The sequence below is a fragment of the Ooceraea biroi genome, chromosome 12 (assembly GCF_003672135.1).
Source record: "Ooceraea biroi isolate clonal line C1 chromosome 12, Obir_v5.4, whole genome shotgun sequence".
Taxonomy (NCBI): Eukaryota; Metazoa; Arthropoda; class Insecta; order Hymenoptera; family Formicidae; genus Ooceraea; species Ooceraea biroi.
The window spans coordinates 4299765-4317298 of NC_039517.1; the positions used below are offsets into that span (position 1 = coordinate 4299765).

At 44.0% G+C, this 17534-nt stretch overlaps 1 protein-coding gene across 3 annotated transcripts; it reads left to right on the forward strand.

Moving 5' to 3' along the window:
* Positions 1-104: 104 nt before the first annotated feature.
* Positions 105-17156, forward strand: LOC105285984 (potassium voltage-gated channel subfamily KQT member 1). Of its 3 annotated transcripts, XM_011350569.3 has the most exons (5): positions 1214-1868; positions 7377-7755; positions 9100-9282; positions 9999-10167; positions 10304-17156. In XM_011350569.3, the coding sequence occupies exons 2-5, from the start codon at positions 7662-7664 to the stop codon at positions 10335-10337; spliced, it is 480 nt and encodes a 159-aa protein (XP_011348871.2). In that variant the 5' UTR covers positions 1214-1868; positions 7377-7661; the 3' UTR covers positions 10338-17156. The 3 variants fall into 3 exon arrangements, with proteins under 3 accessions (XP_026830266.1, XP_011348871.2, XP_026830265.1); XM_026974464.1 differs by lacking the exon at positions 10304-17156 and having other exon boundaries at positions 1227-1868; positions 9999-10171; XM_026974465.1 differs by lacking the exons at positions 9100-9282; positions 9999-10167; positions 10304-17156 and adding an exon at positions 105-821 and having other exon boundaries at positions 1675-1868; positions 7377-7662.
* The last annotated feature ends 378 nt before the right edge of the window (positions 17157-17534 follow it).

Sequence of the window (17534 nt, forward strand, 5' to 3'; positions counted from 1 at the left end):
TATTCTCCATCGAAAAGTAAGTAACTTTTGTCTGAAACATTTTTCCGAAAAATGTCATCTTATGTCCTTAAAATGTCCTCAAAACTCATCTTGAAGATCATCACAATGTCTTCGTACTGTTGCATTGCAATTTGCAACGTTGCAACGTTGCTGCAATGTTGGTGCAAGCTTCTGTGCTGTACGGGTGATGGCTTTTTCCATCGGGCGGACGAATTGATCGTCCCACTCGTGATTGCGGGTCGACAATATCCGGGTGAACGATCGTCGCGCGGCCGATGGCAGATTTCCGAACGTCTCGTGCGGCGGAACCGTCTGAAATTTTACCCTCAAACGCGAGCAAGACGAGCGTCCTGTTGCTCGTCGTCAAGGCCGCGACATAGGAGAAACTTGGATTCCAAACTCCGGCGAGGTCGCGGCGCGATTGTACAGTCTGCGCGCTTCGACCTCGTTCGACGATCGATAATTCAAACAGTATCGATAGGCGGAAACGCAGAGTCGCGCGCTCGAGTGTAATGGCGGAGTGACGTCACGTTCTCCCGCCGGCTGTGCCGCGTCCTCGCGATGAGCCGTAAAACAGCGTCACACGAGGCGACCTATAATCGGCGGCAGCCAGACCTGCCAGCAGTTCGTAACCGAGTCTCCTCGGGAGGACGTGCGATCGCTCACGGGCTCACGAAGAATCGGTGTTCACGACGATTGCCCGAATGATCCGGGTAGCACCCGTCGAACCGTCGCCGATGAAGTTGGCTAGCCTGCCTGGTTTCAACGTGCAACTCCCGCCGCGATGTAACCTTTCCGTTAAAGGAGCCGAAGCGCCGCGCGTACGTTCCGCTACCGCATTTCTTTTCGCTAGAGAAGAAAAGGGTTTAGCCTTCTCCGCGTACTTTGCCGATCTACTTTCTCGTGAGTCCGCTTTCCTTCGATCTCGATCCCGAGACAATTGTCTCGCGACAATTCGGTTCTTTTACTCGAAAGCTCCGGGAGTGTATTAGCCTAGTTCTTGCGAGTCCTCGCTTCTTTATCCATCGGCGATGGACAAGCTTTACGTTAGAAACAAACTCGGGACGAATGAGCTAACAGGTTGACGCGCTAGGCTCGGTGGTCGGGTTCCTCTTTGTATCGTCCTTCTTGGGGGGGGAGGGGGCCGCGTGCCGGCACGTGCGCGGTGCGGCGAGGCGCGCGTGATCACCTCCCGTCGGACGTTGCTCGCTCGTCGCGTCGCGGGACGATCTCCTCCGTGGTCGTGGGGTGGCCGATCTCGGCCGCATCGTTCTAGTGGCAAACGAGCGTGATTTTTCACCCCGCTGCCCCTCGGTGCGAGGGTCACGAAGGGTCCTCACGCGCGTAAAACGCGTACGGGGATCAGTTCAGCCGAGCGGTCGCGCGCGCGGAGGGCGCGAGCGGCACATGTCTCTCTACGCGCGCGTGGCAGACGCGTTATCGTTATCGCGCGGTTATCGCCGTTCGACGAGCGGGAGCGCCGCGACAGGAAGCCCGGTCACCTCGCCCGGCCCGCTCGCGCGCGCTGGCTAGCTTCCATGGAGGCTACGCTGGCGAAGCTGGCGCGGAGTTGACCGTGCGGGCGCGAGGACGCGCGACGGACAGAATCGATGCCGCGGCGCGAGTCGGAACCGCGAGTGCCGTAGAGCCGACACGCGACACCGTCGTTTCCAGAGTCCTGCAACGCGCCGCCGTGCCTGTGAGCGACCACGACGGCGGCATCGTCGCGCGCGCGAGGAGCATCACCCTCGCAGTCAGCCTCGCACCGAGGACCAGGAGTTTCCGGAGCAGTGCGCGAGCCGGGACCACCATCGCCACCACCACCACCATCAACCACCACCACCACCACTGGACTTCTCTGGCAACAGGTACGAGATAAATTTGCTTTTTCTCCGCCCCACTGTGACTATACTGGAATTATGCAATTTACTTCCAGCATAGTCCGCCTGGTAGCGATCACTTCCTGAAGCCGAGTTCAGGTAGCCAATTCTTTTGCTCTTCCGTTTTTTCCGACAAGAAGAAAAATAACGAAAAAATGAGAGAAGGAACGCGTGACGCGGGGCATGTGCATGTGCCAAGCATAAAGATCGCACAGCTTCGATTACTAGATAAGATAAGGGATTCGCGCCCTATCGGGTTATCCTAATCTTTAATATACGCGTACCTTAATATACGATTACAAGATTGTACCCCGAAACGGCACAACGAAACGTTTTTCCTCCTGAGTCACGCCACGCGATACGTCAAGCGAGCCGCTCGTAAAAAGAAATGTGTTGCTAGGAGCCGTCGTTGTCTTGCCCCTCTCGTTTGCGTTGAAAAAGATAATTAACGTCAAGTATATCTTTTTCATGCGCGCGCGCGCGCACGAGCACGAAAATACCTCCAGATCGATTAATATTTAACAATAAGAGTTGCCTATCGAATTATCCGTACATCCAAATAATGTCTCGGTATTATTCGTTAATCACGGGTTGATTCCTTGTCGTTGGACAATTGCTCGATGATTTTCGTCTTGATGTTGCAGCAGAGCAATGACGATGACCGCGGCTCCATTTCCTCTTTTCCGCGCCGCTTCTCCAACTTCACTGTAAATCCAAGTGTGCACTTTTTACGCATTTACGCGTGTACGTTGATTTTCTGTGTAAACATTACGCACTGCACTGCATAAAACCATAAATATACATACTAAAACGTGTAATAAAATACATTTTACACACTTACAAATGCGTAAAAAGCGACTACATGATTTTACATACATAAGTGTGTAAAAAGTACACACTTGGATTTACAGTGTTGTCGAAAAAAAGTGAGTGTATCTCCTTTGCGTTCGTCCAAGGTAACACGTTCTTTGGACCTTTCACCTTTTGTCTTCTCTCTCTCTCGCTCTCTTTCTCAACTCAACAAAGACTACTTTCTGGCCTAAAATATCAGGCAACGAATTAGCCCACTTTTCGCATTATTCCGTAGCTTTGATGCTCTGGCACAAAGAATGTGAGCGCGCGCACATACACATAGTTACACACGTTATCCTTCGTGACACGTACAAGCACACCCGAAGAACGCGGAAAACAACGACAATTGCGGATGACTTTTATAGCTCGCATTAATGACGACTCTGTACCATTAGTGAGAATTGGAAATCTTGGTCAGAGTTAGTTTGCATTAAATCTTTCTGCGCAACGTGTCAATTTGTTATGCGCCCGACAAAGCAACATTAGAAAGCGTATTTTTTTTCATAGATGAAAGCTGTGTTATTAGTTATATGGTTGCTCACCAAGCATCGACGTAGATATAAATCATGGCTCACTGATAAAGTATCACGTGCACGCGACGAAGGGAGAGAGGAAAGGTGGATTGTCACGCGACATTACGAATACATGAATTCGATGGTGATTATTAAATATCAATGTTTAATGGCCGATTTCAACGAAAGGATGAATATGTATTCAATCTGTTAATATTGTAGCATTATTGCGTCTCTGACTGAAATCAGCTCAAATCGTATTTTTCGACATTTTACCCATCTTGATTGAATACGAGAAGAAAAAACAGAGTAACGTTTCAAGTGTTCATCAAGTGTTCATCATTAAAATGCTTTCATGTGGCAATAATAAATGATGTGTCGATGGACAAATTGGAGGAGACAGAATACGTTCTATACGTTCCAAGTGACCATTTGACAGATATGTCATGAATAAGAAATGATTCGCATGATGTCAAACCCAAGAGAAAATGCCGGGAGAAAGGTCGAAACCTTGACGCTGGCTAAATTCGAGGTATATGGGAGATGTAAATGAAGTTTTATGTCACACTAATGCTTCGAATCATTTCATACTTGTATACATACATGTACACGCCTTTATACAGGGTGTCCCGGGTTTTAACCGACAAACTGCGGGAGAATATTCTACTAGTGGAAATAAGAAAAAATTCTTATATCGAGTTTGCTTAGAAATGCTTCATTACAAAGTTATAAACCAATATTGAAAAGAAATATCAGATAAGTAACAACGGAACATAGTGTAGAATTTGGAAGGTCGAAGATGTTTATGTTATGTGTATTCACGTGTATTCGTGTTCACTATGTTGAAACGATTCGGTATGATTGTTACTTTTACAACAGTAGCTGTTAGATTTCAATCGTCGTGTCAACTAGCAATTACTATCAGAATGCCAAAAGTGTTTTCAAATGAGGAATACACCGATATTCATTTCGTGTACGGATTCTGTGAGGGAAATGCACGAGCTGCCGTACGAGAGTATCAACGTAGATTTCCTAACAGGAGAGTACCAGATAGATTTAAAGCAACGAATTACTAATTCAGTTACTGAGATGCAAGAAAATTTTCAGGAATGTCGTACCGTAACAAATTCTGTACTACGTCGATGTCTAGCTTGTATCGATGTGCAAGGACAACATTTTGAAATGCGTCACTAAATCATTGCGTAGATAATTTTTATTTTTGTGAAAAAATCCGTTGTTACTTATCTGATATTTCTTTTCAATATTGGTTTATAACTTTGTAATGAAGCATTTCTAAGCAAACTCGATATAAGAATTTTTTCTTATTTCCACTAGTAGAATATGCTCCCGCAGTTTGTCGGTTAAAACCCGGGACACCCTGTATATAGGAATTCTGGCAGGCGAAAGCTAGCACAGTTTAATATGAAGTAAAGAACGAATCGGTCGGGTGAAATTATTTTTTCTTGGGCTAAAATATCCCATAGGGTCAACAGTTCACAATGTTAAAAACATTCCGACTGTCAAAGCTGTTGAGTAACAAGTACTATAGGCGACAACTTTTACGTAGCTTGTATCATAACAGCGGATCAATTCATGCATTAAAAATTGAACTCTTTTGAACTGTCAGGAACGATTTCTTTACCCCTGTGAAAAGCAGCAGAGATATGCTGTGTAGCTTGGACATCGATTTGTCGGCTTTCTTATCGTTAATGCAAAACATTCTTCTTTTTTTCGGGAGAGGGGCATCCCGTGTCATGTACTTCTTTTTAACATGCGAGTGCTTTTACACGATGTCCTTCAGAGATAGTGCCGTTCGTCAAACGCATTTTAACCAACGGTCTCCGAGTTGTATGTTTCACGCGATCGTCAACATTGCACCTTTAATCTTATGGGAATATAGGAATAATTCATTTTTATCCGAATAAATTTTCCATCTTCTCATAATGCTATATGGACGTTTTCTCCGCGATTGCGATCAACGTTTTACGTGTGGAAAATGATCATTGCAATTTCCACGAGCGCTTTCATCCAACTTATCGTAAGCAAGTGGACATTGAATTATTAATCTTGTTCAGAACTTTTTTTGCACGTGATAAATATAGGTGGAAAGAAAGGATATTACTAGCATAAGGGGTAATGGACGTTGCCGTTTTGTTTCCAGGAATATTCCGAAGGCACTTTGATAAATAGTCCCACTGAGTGGACGGGGCAAGACAGCGCGAACCTACGTGTACACCGACAAAAAGTGATTTATGTAAGCAGCAGGGGTCTCGCATCAATCCACCGTAAATTTTCTATTAACCAGACGTTAAATTGTCACCGTCCAAGTGTCTTTTTCGATATCCTTAATTGTATAGATAATAAGATATATACTTCTTTTTAAAAAATGCCAACCCATTCAGCCTCATAAAGATTTTGCGCCTGCAGAATAGCAATCAGCCCGTTTACTTCTCCTTCGTATGCCGGGTTGTCATAATACAGGCATCGAAGCTTTGACATACCGAGTGCTTATTCTTTTAGTATGCTTACTTAGTGGTTTAGTAAGTAGTGGAGAACGGGACTGATACTGCACTCGAGTAGGGGATTGTACGTGGAGAAATCCTCAGAGTGTGCCTTTGGCATCGATATTGAGCAACGTATCGATAGACTTTGGATAGTCTGTTTCCGGAAAATGGAAAATCTGATTCGCAGACTCAGATGGGCACGCGTCCACGGTACAATCTCGGATGTATCCGTTGCGTAGAGATCATTCGTAGATCTTTCGTAGTAATTAGCGATTCTGATGACGGCGCGGGAACGGAAGATAGCGTATAAAAGAGGAGAAGAGAAAAACAAACAACAAATACCACGTGTGGCACGATAATGTCGTTTGCTGTTGGCTGGGAAACACGATCAAGCCACGAATCGCATGTCTATAGTTATACGACAACTATATAATTCTCACGAACTAGACCCACTAACCGAGACACGTCGACCATCGATCTACGATATTGCACGCACGTATGTGTGCCGTGAGCAAACATCAAAGTACACGAGCACTTTAATGTTCGCGCGAGTATGTCGCGAACAGAGAGCATAAAATATCAAACTTGTACAACACACGGCTGGAGAAGGATTTGAAAAATAGCCGATGGTTGAAAGGCAGGACTCAATGTATCGTAAAAGCGGATAAGGATAAGACTAAACAAGTAGTCGTGATCAAAAGTCGAATCGTCGGACATCAAAAATGCGGGTCATGACACGACACCCACAGAAAAGATTTGTGGACTAATGCTATTACTCTTTAATCTATCATAAAATAAGATCGCTATAGCGACAATCATATTTATTATTGAAAAGAAGCATATTTTAATCTTCAATAGAAAATTCCAAAATCTACATTAAAATAATCTTCGTGCTATCTCATTCATTTTCTCAGAAGGATTTAGATACAAATTTGTAGCAAGTTCAAAATATTCTTGATTTAAGAATATTGTGAAATCTAAAAGACATCTTATTCTATTCTTCTAAGAGAATTTGTAGAATCTGCACAAAACGGCCAATATTTATGTGTTGCAATCGAAAATCGGGAAAGTGTTTCTGTTATTTACAATGAATAAGTGGAAATGTCTTATCTCGAATCTTATTTCTCAAGTAAGTATATTGTATATACTTACTTACATTTCCATATCTTTTAATATTTCTTGCATTGTAAATAACAGAAACACTTTCCCGATTTTCGATTGCAACACATAAATATTGGCCGTTTTATCGGAATAAAGGACGCAGAAGCGCCGAGTCGACGAGCGACTGTGAGAAAATGATGCGTCGACATCGACAAAGCCTACTAATAAAGTGGCGCTAATATCAAATTATTCTACGTACAAGAATATATAAGCATAAATTTGTACATGTTACTCTTGTCTGAAGACAGTAAGACAATCTTATTTAATTCGAGAGAGAAGAATAGAAATTACTGATTTAAATTAAAAATTGTTTTATTTTCATATTTTTTATACTTGTAATACGATTAAATTAGTCAAGAATATTTTTCGTCTTGTTACCAGAAATCCTTTCTGAGGGTGGATATGTTCTCGCTACAATATACATCAGCGTATTTTACAACGAAAATCCTTTTTTCTTTTTTCGACAGGACGGACATTGACGGCGAGGTAGTCGACGAGGACCTCTTCCGAGAGTGCAAGTTGGAGACTCGTCCGATCTTGGTGACCTGGGCATGGTCTTAGGTGCGACGGCGGGGCGATGACGCTCAACCACCGTCCGTCGCCATCAGCAAGAGTCCCTAAGGACTCTCCCAGCTTCCCGCTCCCGGTACCGGTCCCGATCCCGATTCTGATCCAACTTTCTGACAACGGGTGTCACTACCCGAAGAGCAACGTTGTGAAAGCGTGCGCGATTGCTGCAGCGGGGAGGAGGTATGAGAGACCGCCCTCATCATTACCGAGATCATCACGGGCAGGCCATGCCACTCGAGGAGGTTCAAGGGCTGTTACTTCCACCCTCCAGAACAGGTGAGTCGTTCCGCTCCGACCGATAGCTATCGTTGTCAACGGTTGCTTTCGCAAACATTTCTATTGTATTATTAGGTAAAAAACGTAGAGAGGAAGCTCGCATCATTAAAGCTATTGCACGTGACAACAATTTTAATCGTAACTATAAAGTCGTAAGCAGATCGACCAATCACAATCGCGCATTTTCGGCGTAGCAAACACGTTCGATCACGATTGGCCATTTTACTTACGACTTTATAATTAGGAGTAACATTGTTTCACGCGCAATCGTCCTTACGTCATTAAAAATGACGCGCAACTAATTACGTGTGTGCATTATCGCGTGCGCCCGCCTCCAAATATACTGTGGCGTTTTATCGAACAAAACCTAAAGGTCAGCCTCGCTGCGCTTGGCTCGTAGATTCGTAGTCTGGTATATTATTGTTTGTAGAGATTACTCGGCCCGGATATACGCGCGCGAATATGTCCCGATATAAACGGACCCTCTTTAGCCACGGTTGTACCCTCGTCGCTTCAAAGTAACTCACGTCTTATTGAATTTTCATGAAAATCCGACCCGAAGCAAGAAATTTCTATACGACACACGTATCATTCGTATGAGAGTTCCAGTTTTACGAGCATTGGCCCGAGTCGTAAAATTTCAGCGTTTCTCCTTTATTACATATCGGGGGATCGGACAAACGCGCAGCGGGTCTTTCCTAATCCGTAAACGAGACACGTTAATCGTAAATTATGTCAGTCTGTTTCCATCTTTACACGCCGCAGGCTGAACCGCTAAATCGATAAATGTCGCGGAAGAGTATCTCATCCGGTTAAACGGATTCAATTTTAGCTCAGCTTATTCGAGGACGAGGCAAACGACACGGAGAGAGAGAGAGAGAGAGATAGAGAGAGAGGTTAATTGCCACTTAGTTAGTGACATCCTTACTGCCGATCCTTACTCCGCTCGCGGGCCTTTTGACTCCCCTCGCCAATTGTCGATCAATGATAATTTTGTACAACAAGACAGTTGTATAACGAAGGGACCATAAGGCCCGAGTAACAAAGCCATAAGCAAATCGATCAATCACAGTCGAGCATTTTCAGACGTACTAAATATGCTTGCCTACGATTGATCAGTTTGTTTACGACTTTACTAAAAGATTAGGCTAGCACTCTCTTCACGTGCAACGATCATTAGGACAATGCTCTTGTTGGCCGTTGAATGGAAAAGGAAATTTATCCTGAAGACTTTTGACTTGATACTTTAATACTTTTATTGCCCTCGTTTGCTTTTGATCGTTTATCGTCAACGGACTAATTTATAACCATCACATTTTCGGTTTGTTTCTCTCTGTACGGCAGGTAACCGGGGACCTCTGAATGTGACGATTGTACAGGTCGGCAGAGGAAATGGAGGCGGCGGTGGAGATGGCGGAAGTGATTTGCTGAGATTGGAACCGCCGTCGGATTTAAGACCGGCCCCGTCGCCCCTATCCGACACCAGTGCTACCTTGCAGTCTGACAACAATGACACCTTGGCCGGAGGTGAGAAACGTTTCAAACACCGGCAAATATCTGCCTCGACCATCATCGATTTCTCTCCGGAATCGAGAAAGTCGAAGGCAGAAGACTTCGAAAAAATTATTTTTCTACAATCTTGTAGATTGGACAAATTTCACGCTGTCGTTCACATGGTATCGGTGTTGCAATATTGGATCAATTGCAATGTTTCGGCTCCTCTTTTAGCGTATATAGCCCGTAAATATTGATCCTCGAATTTCCTTCCTTCTCGGTGTCTGTGATGTGGCGTGGCAGAATGACGTCACATCCTGCATCCCAAAATGGAAGCATTTTAGTAGCGAGCTTTCGATTACACACCGAGTTTGCCGAGGATTGATGAAAGAAAAAGCAGAGGCAAACTGTACCGAGAATAGACAAGCAAGAAAGCCGACGGGACGATCGCTGACTCGTGAACTTTCAAAGACGTGATCGACACAAAGAATGAAAGTTCAGTCGCTTAAAATTCAGCAAATCAATCATCGTAATGGATTGTTTTCTCGTATTTTCTCTTGCAAATTCTACTCCGAAAGGAACATTTCCGCGCAAGTCGCTAAATCTACCCTAGTTGTTATTCGGACAGATTTAACTGGAATCGCGTGACACGAGCAATACATGACAGTATTGATGTATCGACGTACGTCCTCTCCCACTTTATTTAATTTAATCGGAACAAAATTGCAAATTCTTTGCTTTATTTCTAGGTGTGGATCCAAGATTGTTATTGGGAACTGGTGGCGATCGCAATACCTGGGAGGGTCGCTATCACGTGAAGGAACATCGACGCGCTGGGAAAGCTACCTTTCAGGGTCAAGTTTACAACTTCCTCGAGCGTCCAACCGGCTGGAAGTGCTTCCTGTACCACTTCTCTGTGTAAGTACCGAACGATATTTCATACCGACGCACGCTCGCATGGTTTGCGCACCCTCTGCACACCCTCGAGTCGATTCGACTCGATACGCGATAACTTATTTGTAAGAAGAAATATTTTAGTTTTTTTTTTATACAGAAGGGATCCATGTCATCACCAAGCATCACGTTAAATACTTGCATACTTGTCCAATCCGAATTTCATTCGCTTGCCTTATCAGTCGCTTGCCGCGCTCAATACGTCAAGGGAAGATGAAACGTACGTACTTGTTGGCACTGCAGCATCAATCTTTATTGCCACCCGATAAATATTATTAATACAGTAAGAAAGATTGATGGCGTTTCCAATATCGATGTGTCTCGGAGCAGCGATTAATATGCAGAAGCTTATCTCAGATAAAGATAAATTCAGATAAAGAGGACGTTTAACTCTTGCGGCTCGTATATCGTTTTTTTCACGTTATCATTAATTGAAAGTTTCTCAAGTTGAAGTGATTGAGAGAAATGAAAGAATGGCAGGCAAGAGATGTATATGTACACCATGAACAGGTTAATGCTTCCCACAAAAGCCCACAAAAACCGCCGGATGAAATTAGTCAGTCGGTCAGTTCTGTACACTCGATTACAGTAATAACTTTGTATGTTTTTGCGCAATATTTTCTCGGTTTGCGTTAGGCCAACGATAACGCAATATTCTTTATTAGAAATTTATATGATGGATGAAATATCCATCTGTGCGCGAGACGCTTTATGCTTCCCCAGAGTGTTCTCCGAATGTGCACGTCGATAAATAAAGCTATATATCCCGACACAGAGAGAGAGGGAGAGAGAGAGACATAGTACGACTGCTTCATCAAGTGATATGTACTTGCTTATTACGATTTCGTAATGTTCCCGTATTTGTGATTCAATGGTGTTTGCAATCTGGGACTCGAACAAATTGATTTCATGATTAATACATTATTCTTCCAACTATTCTCGCCAAGAAATCGTCCAAATATCTAGACAACGTGCTTTGCAAGATGACGATACACATGTAGAAATATTAGCTACATAATTTTTCCAGAAAAAAACTTTTACTATTTTCACGAGACATTTTTTGCTAATCGGGCCTTTTTTTATTACAAAGCCTTCTTACGGTTTATACGTAGCTTAGGTTCAAGGCGCACAGATGGCGGACTCTATACGGCAGCGGTCACTCTACTTGGTCTGATCAATATTCTCATTTCATTATTTTTTCTGTACAGAAATCTGCAATGTTAAAGCATGCGAGTTTTATTGCTAGTTATTATCGGGCGAGCAAGGACGAAAATACGCATTTATTGACGTGCAATTCGTGTTACCAAAGTTGCGATACAGTGAAACCACATGTTTCGAAAAGCACATGGTAAAGTTTACCTGGATATATCGATAGTTTACGCAATTTCGGTGGCGACAATGTTGTACGTACAGTATCTGCATTATCGCACGTGACTTGCCGTTACTTCTCTAGATTTGTACCAATGATACAGAGGGAATGATTTAGGAATTTTTAAGAGTTTTATGGAAAAAAACAATATATATATATGAGGGTCACCATGCCAGGTGATACTCCACCGTCAACTCTCGGTATTGACGTAGCATCTGCGAGATGTTGCGTTGGAGGAATAAATTTGGCATTACGCAGCGAAATCTGCCTGGCGTCAGGTCAGGAAATTGGCATGTAGGTCTGAAAGGAACGCGCCGCTTTATGCATACAAGATCATCTTTCTCCGTCGCGCACGGTGATTAGTGCGTCAGTTTTCCTCACGGTATACTCGCAATGCATAATTGATAATTACGACACCATTACATGGCAAGAAGCTGATTGTCGACATTGCGATGCAATGATAAATTCTCTATAACAAAAGTTTATACCATTTACGCGCGCTTTCGAGATGAAGCTTTGCGTTCTCACAAACTCCGTGGCAACTCCATTATTGACGTAACAAAGTCTACGTTGCACTTGCAGTACATACTGTAAACCGAGCGCGACAAAGAGAAAGACAATCTCGGAAATGTATTATCGGATGGATTACAAGCGGTTGCTTGGTGAGTGGTGGACGAGAGCTCTCAAATCTTGAGGTAATTCAAAGACAAAGGTCTACGGATGCTTCCCGTGGCTTGTACGACTTTCTCATGCCACCCTTTCGCGGCACGCATTTCCAAGTAACGTAGGACGCATGATCGAAATGTGCGTCACGCGAGCACGGAACGCACGTGGCATTTCAATAATTCATCTCAACCGTCCTAGCAAGGAATTTGCTTTCGCCCTTCCGTTTCTTTTTACGTTTCGTCCTCGGGAACGGGAGAGAACGAGGGTGATTCCTTCGTTCGTCCGTCTCCGTAACGCAACGAGTTACGGGATTACGCTACTTGGAGCTTGTGCTCGGAGCACGAAGAAGATCGAATTTATTGTTATTGTCCAACAAAGAAGATTTGGAAAATAACATGGATTTATGATCACGACTGAATACTGTTGAGCAATGTTAAAGATGAGACGGAAACGAGATCACTGACGAGTTACGTGCTCGAGGGACGCGCGACGCGAAAGGGCTAATGTCCAACGACCAACATTGATTTTCTTGCTTTTACAATGTCACATGTGACACAAACTGACACGAAGCCCGTCTAAGTAACATTGCTCGGATGACTCGCCTTGCAAACGATAACATCGTGATACATTTACATCCCGTCTCAAGTTGTTGCTTTTTCGTGAAAACGATCAATATGAGCTTTTCGGAATGTCAAAAAGAATTAAGAATGTCAAAAATGTGTCGTCGCGCTTGCAGTATACGGGAAGGGGAGGGGGGGAGAAGGGGGGGGGGAAGGAAGAGGAAGAGAGTGTAATTTATAAATAATATAGTTTCAATGTGGCTACCGTAACCGAATTTGTCAGATGTTTCGGTTTCTTTGAACACGAAAGCTCAAGTAAACGTGGCAGTAGGATCTTACTAGGAACGTGACGGAGAACGACGCTAATAAATGAGTTTCCCCGCTCTGTGATCGCTCGCGGCAACGAACAATTCTAGCTGCAATCTTCCGCGCACGAAACCCACGAATTCCGCATTGCAGGTGGTCGTGACGCACCATTATACGTGGACAATGCAAAATCGACAAATGTCATTAATTGTGCATCCTTTTCCATGCAGTCATTGTTTCGCGTTCCAATTGGGACCGCAAAGATACAACATGTATGTTTTGTCGTAATGTCGTGCTTGTTATTAACGAGGAAATGTTTAATCGAATTATTAGAATAAAAAATTGTCCATTATTTATGAAAACGTATATAAAAATACGTGTACATACATAAAAATCTTTCTCTTTCACGTGCAGTTCCAATAAATCCAAGAAAAAATAAAAATCTCATTAAAGAGTTGCAGGTTTTAACACTGGCTTCCTATATCCTCACACGTTCATACGAAGCGCCCAACCGCTCGTCTACTCCATTGTCTGTTGTCTATTGTATCGCTATTGTATTGCACGTACGCCAGTGTTCTTGTTGCTGTAAATGCGATATAAAGGGGCAAAAAAGCTGCATCAACATGTGTTTAACTGCCATGACTGCCGCAGAACGGAGAGACGTCAATCAATCTGATTCAGTAGACTAGAAAAAAATTTGATTCGATAAAGAATTTGCTTGTCGCATTACTCGCCTTTACCGAGAGTACAAGTCGATGAGGAAGGAAAGCACAAAATTGACTTTTCGATTTTCATGCGTGTTTCGGCGATGAAAAATGCCAGCTTATCTCGCGATAAGGTGCATCCATTATCGAGGAAGAGGCGCATATCGACATGCTAGTATGAGGGGAGCTGAAGGGGGAGGAGGAGGAGAAGAAGGAACAGAGTGCAGCGAGAAACTATCGTGACACCGTCGACACGCCAAGGCTTGGTGACCCGCAAACAGCGGGACACTCCATTCCACAAAAGCCGTCCGTCAAGCATCAATAATGTAGGAGGGTCGTAGCATGGCCTTGTCGCGAGATATCGACCCGTTCGCAAATATCGATTACTTCCATCCACACGATGGCCCAAGATGCTGCCAAGTACGTTACAAAGTAATTTCTATTTCTATTCTAAGTAATTTCGCCGTATACGCACACGAGGCGAGGCGCTACACATCGATAAGAATTCCATTTTGTATGTTCTTTGGATCGTTTCACCTTAGTTTCGAGTTCCATTCACGCCCGATTGTCAAGTCAGGCAGGCGAAATGTTCGTCGGCTTGATTCTCCCCTGATTTGTCAATTTTCATCTCCTCTCTCTCTGGCTTCTCCTTGCCTCTTCCATTTCTTGCCATTTCCCATTCTCTGGATTTTCTTCCTCTCTCAACCACTCCCATTTGGTCGCTCGCTCCGTTCTATAGAGGGTATTTATCGATCGCGCCGGCTCTATAAATAGGCACGCGGGACGGCGGTATTTAGCATTTCACACAACCAACTATTTGCATTGGCTGCATGCAGCTTGACAAGTGGATGATACGTCGCGTCGACTCACTCGCGAGGAAAAGATGACGGTATCATCTCAGCGCTCATGTTCCCTTTCCCAGAGTTACGGAGGTGTACATACAAATTGCGGAAATTCCGGAAGCGCGCGCGAACGAAACGAGACACGAGCAAACTTGTCGCGATTAAGACCGGAAATCTTCTCTCCGAAGTACAGGATTGGAAATTCTCGATCCATGATGTTTGTCCGCGTTTTGAGAGTAGAATATACAATATATGTATGTACGACAATGCCATAATACACGCGACAATGTACTGTGCAACGTCAACCAATTTATCCCAAACGCAGACCTCAAATCGACATTGAATCCGATATCGATACAAAGTGATCACCAATTAAGTCCGGCATGTTCGTACGTACATACATGTTTCCGCCTCCCGTATCTGATCGTGACTTGAATGTCCGCATCGAAGCTGACTCCGAAGGCTCCTTTCTAGGTTTCGTAACATTAGCAAACATTTGGTGGCTTCAATGGCAGTATATACCTGACAATTTCCAGATACTCGTAATTTCTAGTGTTGCGCTACCAAATTTTAGATTATACACCGTAATATCTCGTCTTTCGTATCTTTGCTCTGTCTCTGTCTCTCTCTACGCGTCTTTCAAAGTTCGATACTCATCAAGAAACTATCGGGACTAGGAGACGCGCGAGCTAGCGTAATCCTCTTTTCCTATTGATTGGCACACGGCCCGTTGCTGTGGTTACCAAAAGGTTGCTACAATCCTTTCATCAGCAACCATTTATTGGACGAACGTTATCCGTTTGAGCTCGCGTAGGCTCGTGCCGATATTAGAGAACGATGCTCGTAATGATGAATAGTGCAATAAACGAAAACGAATCGCTCGTTGTTTTCCAAGTTTGCGTTTTACTCGTATTCTCGACGCGACGAATGTACAGTACGCTCAACAAGAAGAATGTTGCAAAAATTAAGTGGAAAACATTTTCGTTTCGCGCGTGTATCTTGACAGGTATACCGATCGCAATAAAACGCAGACTTTATTTTTGAAGAAGCGCAAGAGTAACAAAATTTATTCACTTGGAAAAGTTGAACGACGGAAGAGCGTTATCACGAATATATATTATACTTGGCGCGTTAGATATTATAAATAAAGACCGCTTATTCTCTCTGTAAGTTTTTAATTACAGGTTTTTCTTTTCTCCACACGCATACTCGCCTATTGTCTCGCTATTGATGAAATGTGCGATAACAAGGGATAATGCTTGTTCCAACAAATTGCACAATCCTACAGCTGTGTGCAATCAACTAGCCCTAGACTAGTGTCCTCTTACGTGCGATTATACCCTAGGTGAAATCGGAAACAAGCGATATTTTCAATTGCATAACAATGCAACCAGATGGCCAACACTCTATTATTGTTAGTTGGGCTACGTGCGGTTGAAATGTTTGTGCAGTTAGCTGCAAGTTTGCGCACAAACATATCCCGCGTCGGACGTAGGTACACAGGAGCGACGTCATGCATCGGACCAAGTGGGGCGTCAAAATCAATCGAACGAACATTTTGAATGTAGTTTCATGGGATAGAGGATATGTGGAACAAAATGAATTACGCAAGTCAATTACGCGTGACACGATCGAGTTTCCTGGTCGTATTTTCTACAATACACTCGAAATTATGCAACTTTTTTCAATTACCATTCTGTAACAGTTGTTATATGTATAACAGTCAACATTTCTAACTTTTAAATGACTTTAAGAGAAGGACATTTCAAGTTGTAAATGACAACGTCATTCGATAAAGGTCGTAAGGTGTTTTCATTAAAAGGGACGATTTAAGTAACGTTCTCGAATCAATCCTTTTTCATGCATGTCGTAGTTTCTGTCGCACCCGGTTCAATTAATCGCACGGTAATCGCGAGACCCTTAAATTACTTCTAAAACAGGTTTCAAGTTATTTCAGGCATCTCCCTCATCGCGTAAAGCTGTTGTTGCTTGAGCGAACTATCGCCAACTATCGCGATTATAGATATGAATTGTGATAAACGTGTCTATTATACATAAACTTGGAGTATTTCAGTTTGATCTTTGCTCGAGTGACTGGCGACTTGTTCGCGACTTGTTCAGTCATCCTCTTGTTTTTCCCCAACGCTGCTTAAGATTAAGGCGTCTCTTTTCGCCACTCACCAAGTATTCTCCTGCGAAAAATCTACTGGGAGTCGGTGGCCTTCTCGCATTCGTTGTTCAACAATCGAAACAGTTCACGGGACAATGCGCTGAAGCAAACACAGAAAAAGACATAGGGATAGGGGTAGAGAGATAGGGGCAGTACGGGCGAAAGTTTGGAACAAGAGCGAAAGAAACATGTCGCGCAAATAATGGGGTGTAATTACACTGCAAATACGTTTTACGTTATGGATTGAAAAAGGGATCGAGTTCAACATTCGCATACTCGGCGAAAGATTATCAATTTTGCCGAGGGAGATTATCCCTCGATATCTAGATGAATAGCGAGACGAAAAAAAAGACATGCGGACGGGGTATAGGTGGCCTCGTCTTCCAGTCCCGGTCACGAGCACGCAGGTACGGGCCGCCTGCCTGATAGCTGGTTAGACGGAGACGGCATATGATCACGGACACGCCGTTGCGGAAGCAAAAGAGAAGGACGCATCTCGGGGATCCCGTAATCCGTGCGCGCCGAGCGCGTGCAAAGCGCCAGGCCACCCCTGCTCGGGGTTGCGGTGGGTGGCTGAACTACGAGGTGGCGGCCGAGGAGCCACAGTTGGTTGCGGGCTGTCGCCCTGGGAGTAACCGCGCGTTTTCGCGAACCTTTCGACACGCGACACCTCGTGTAAATGCGCGTGAACGCGTCGAACGGATCGTGTACAGG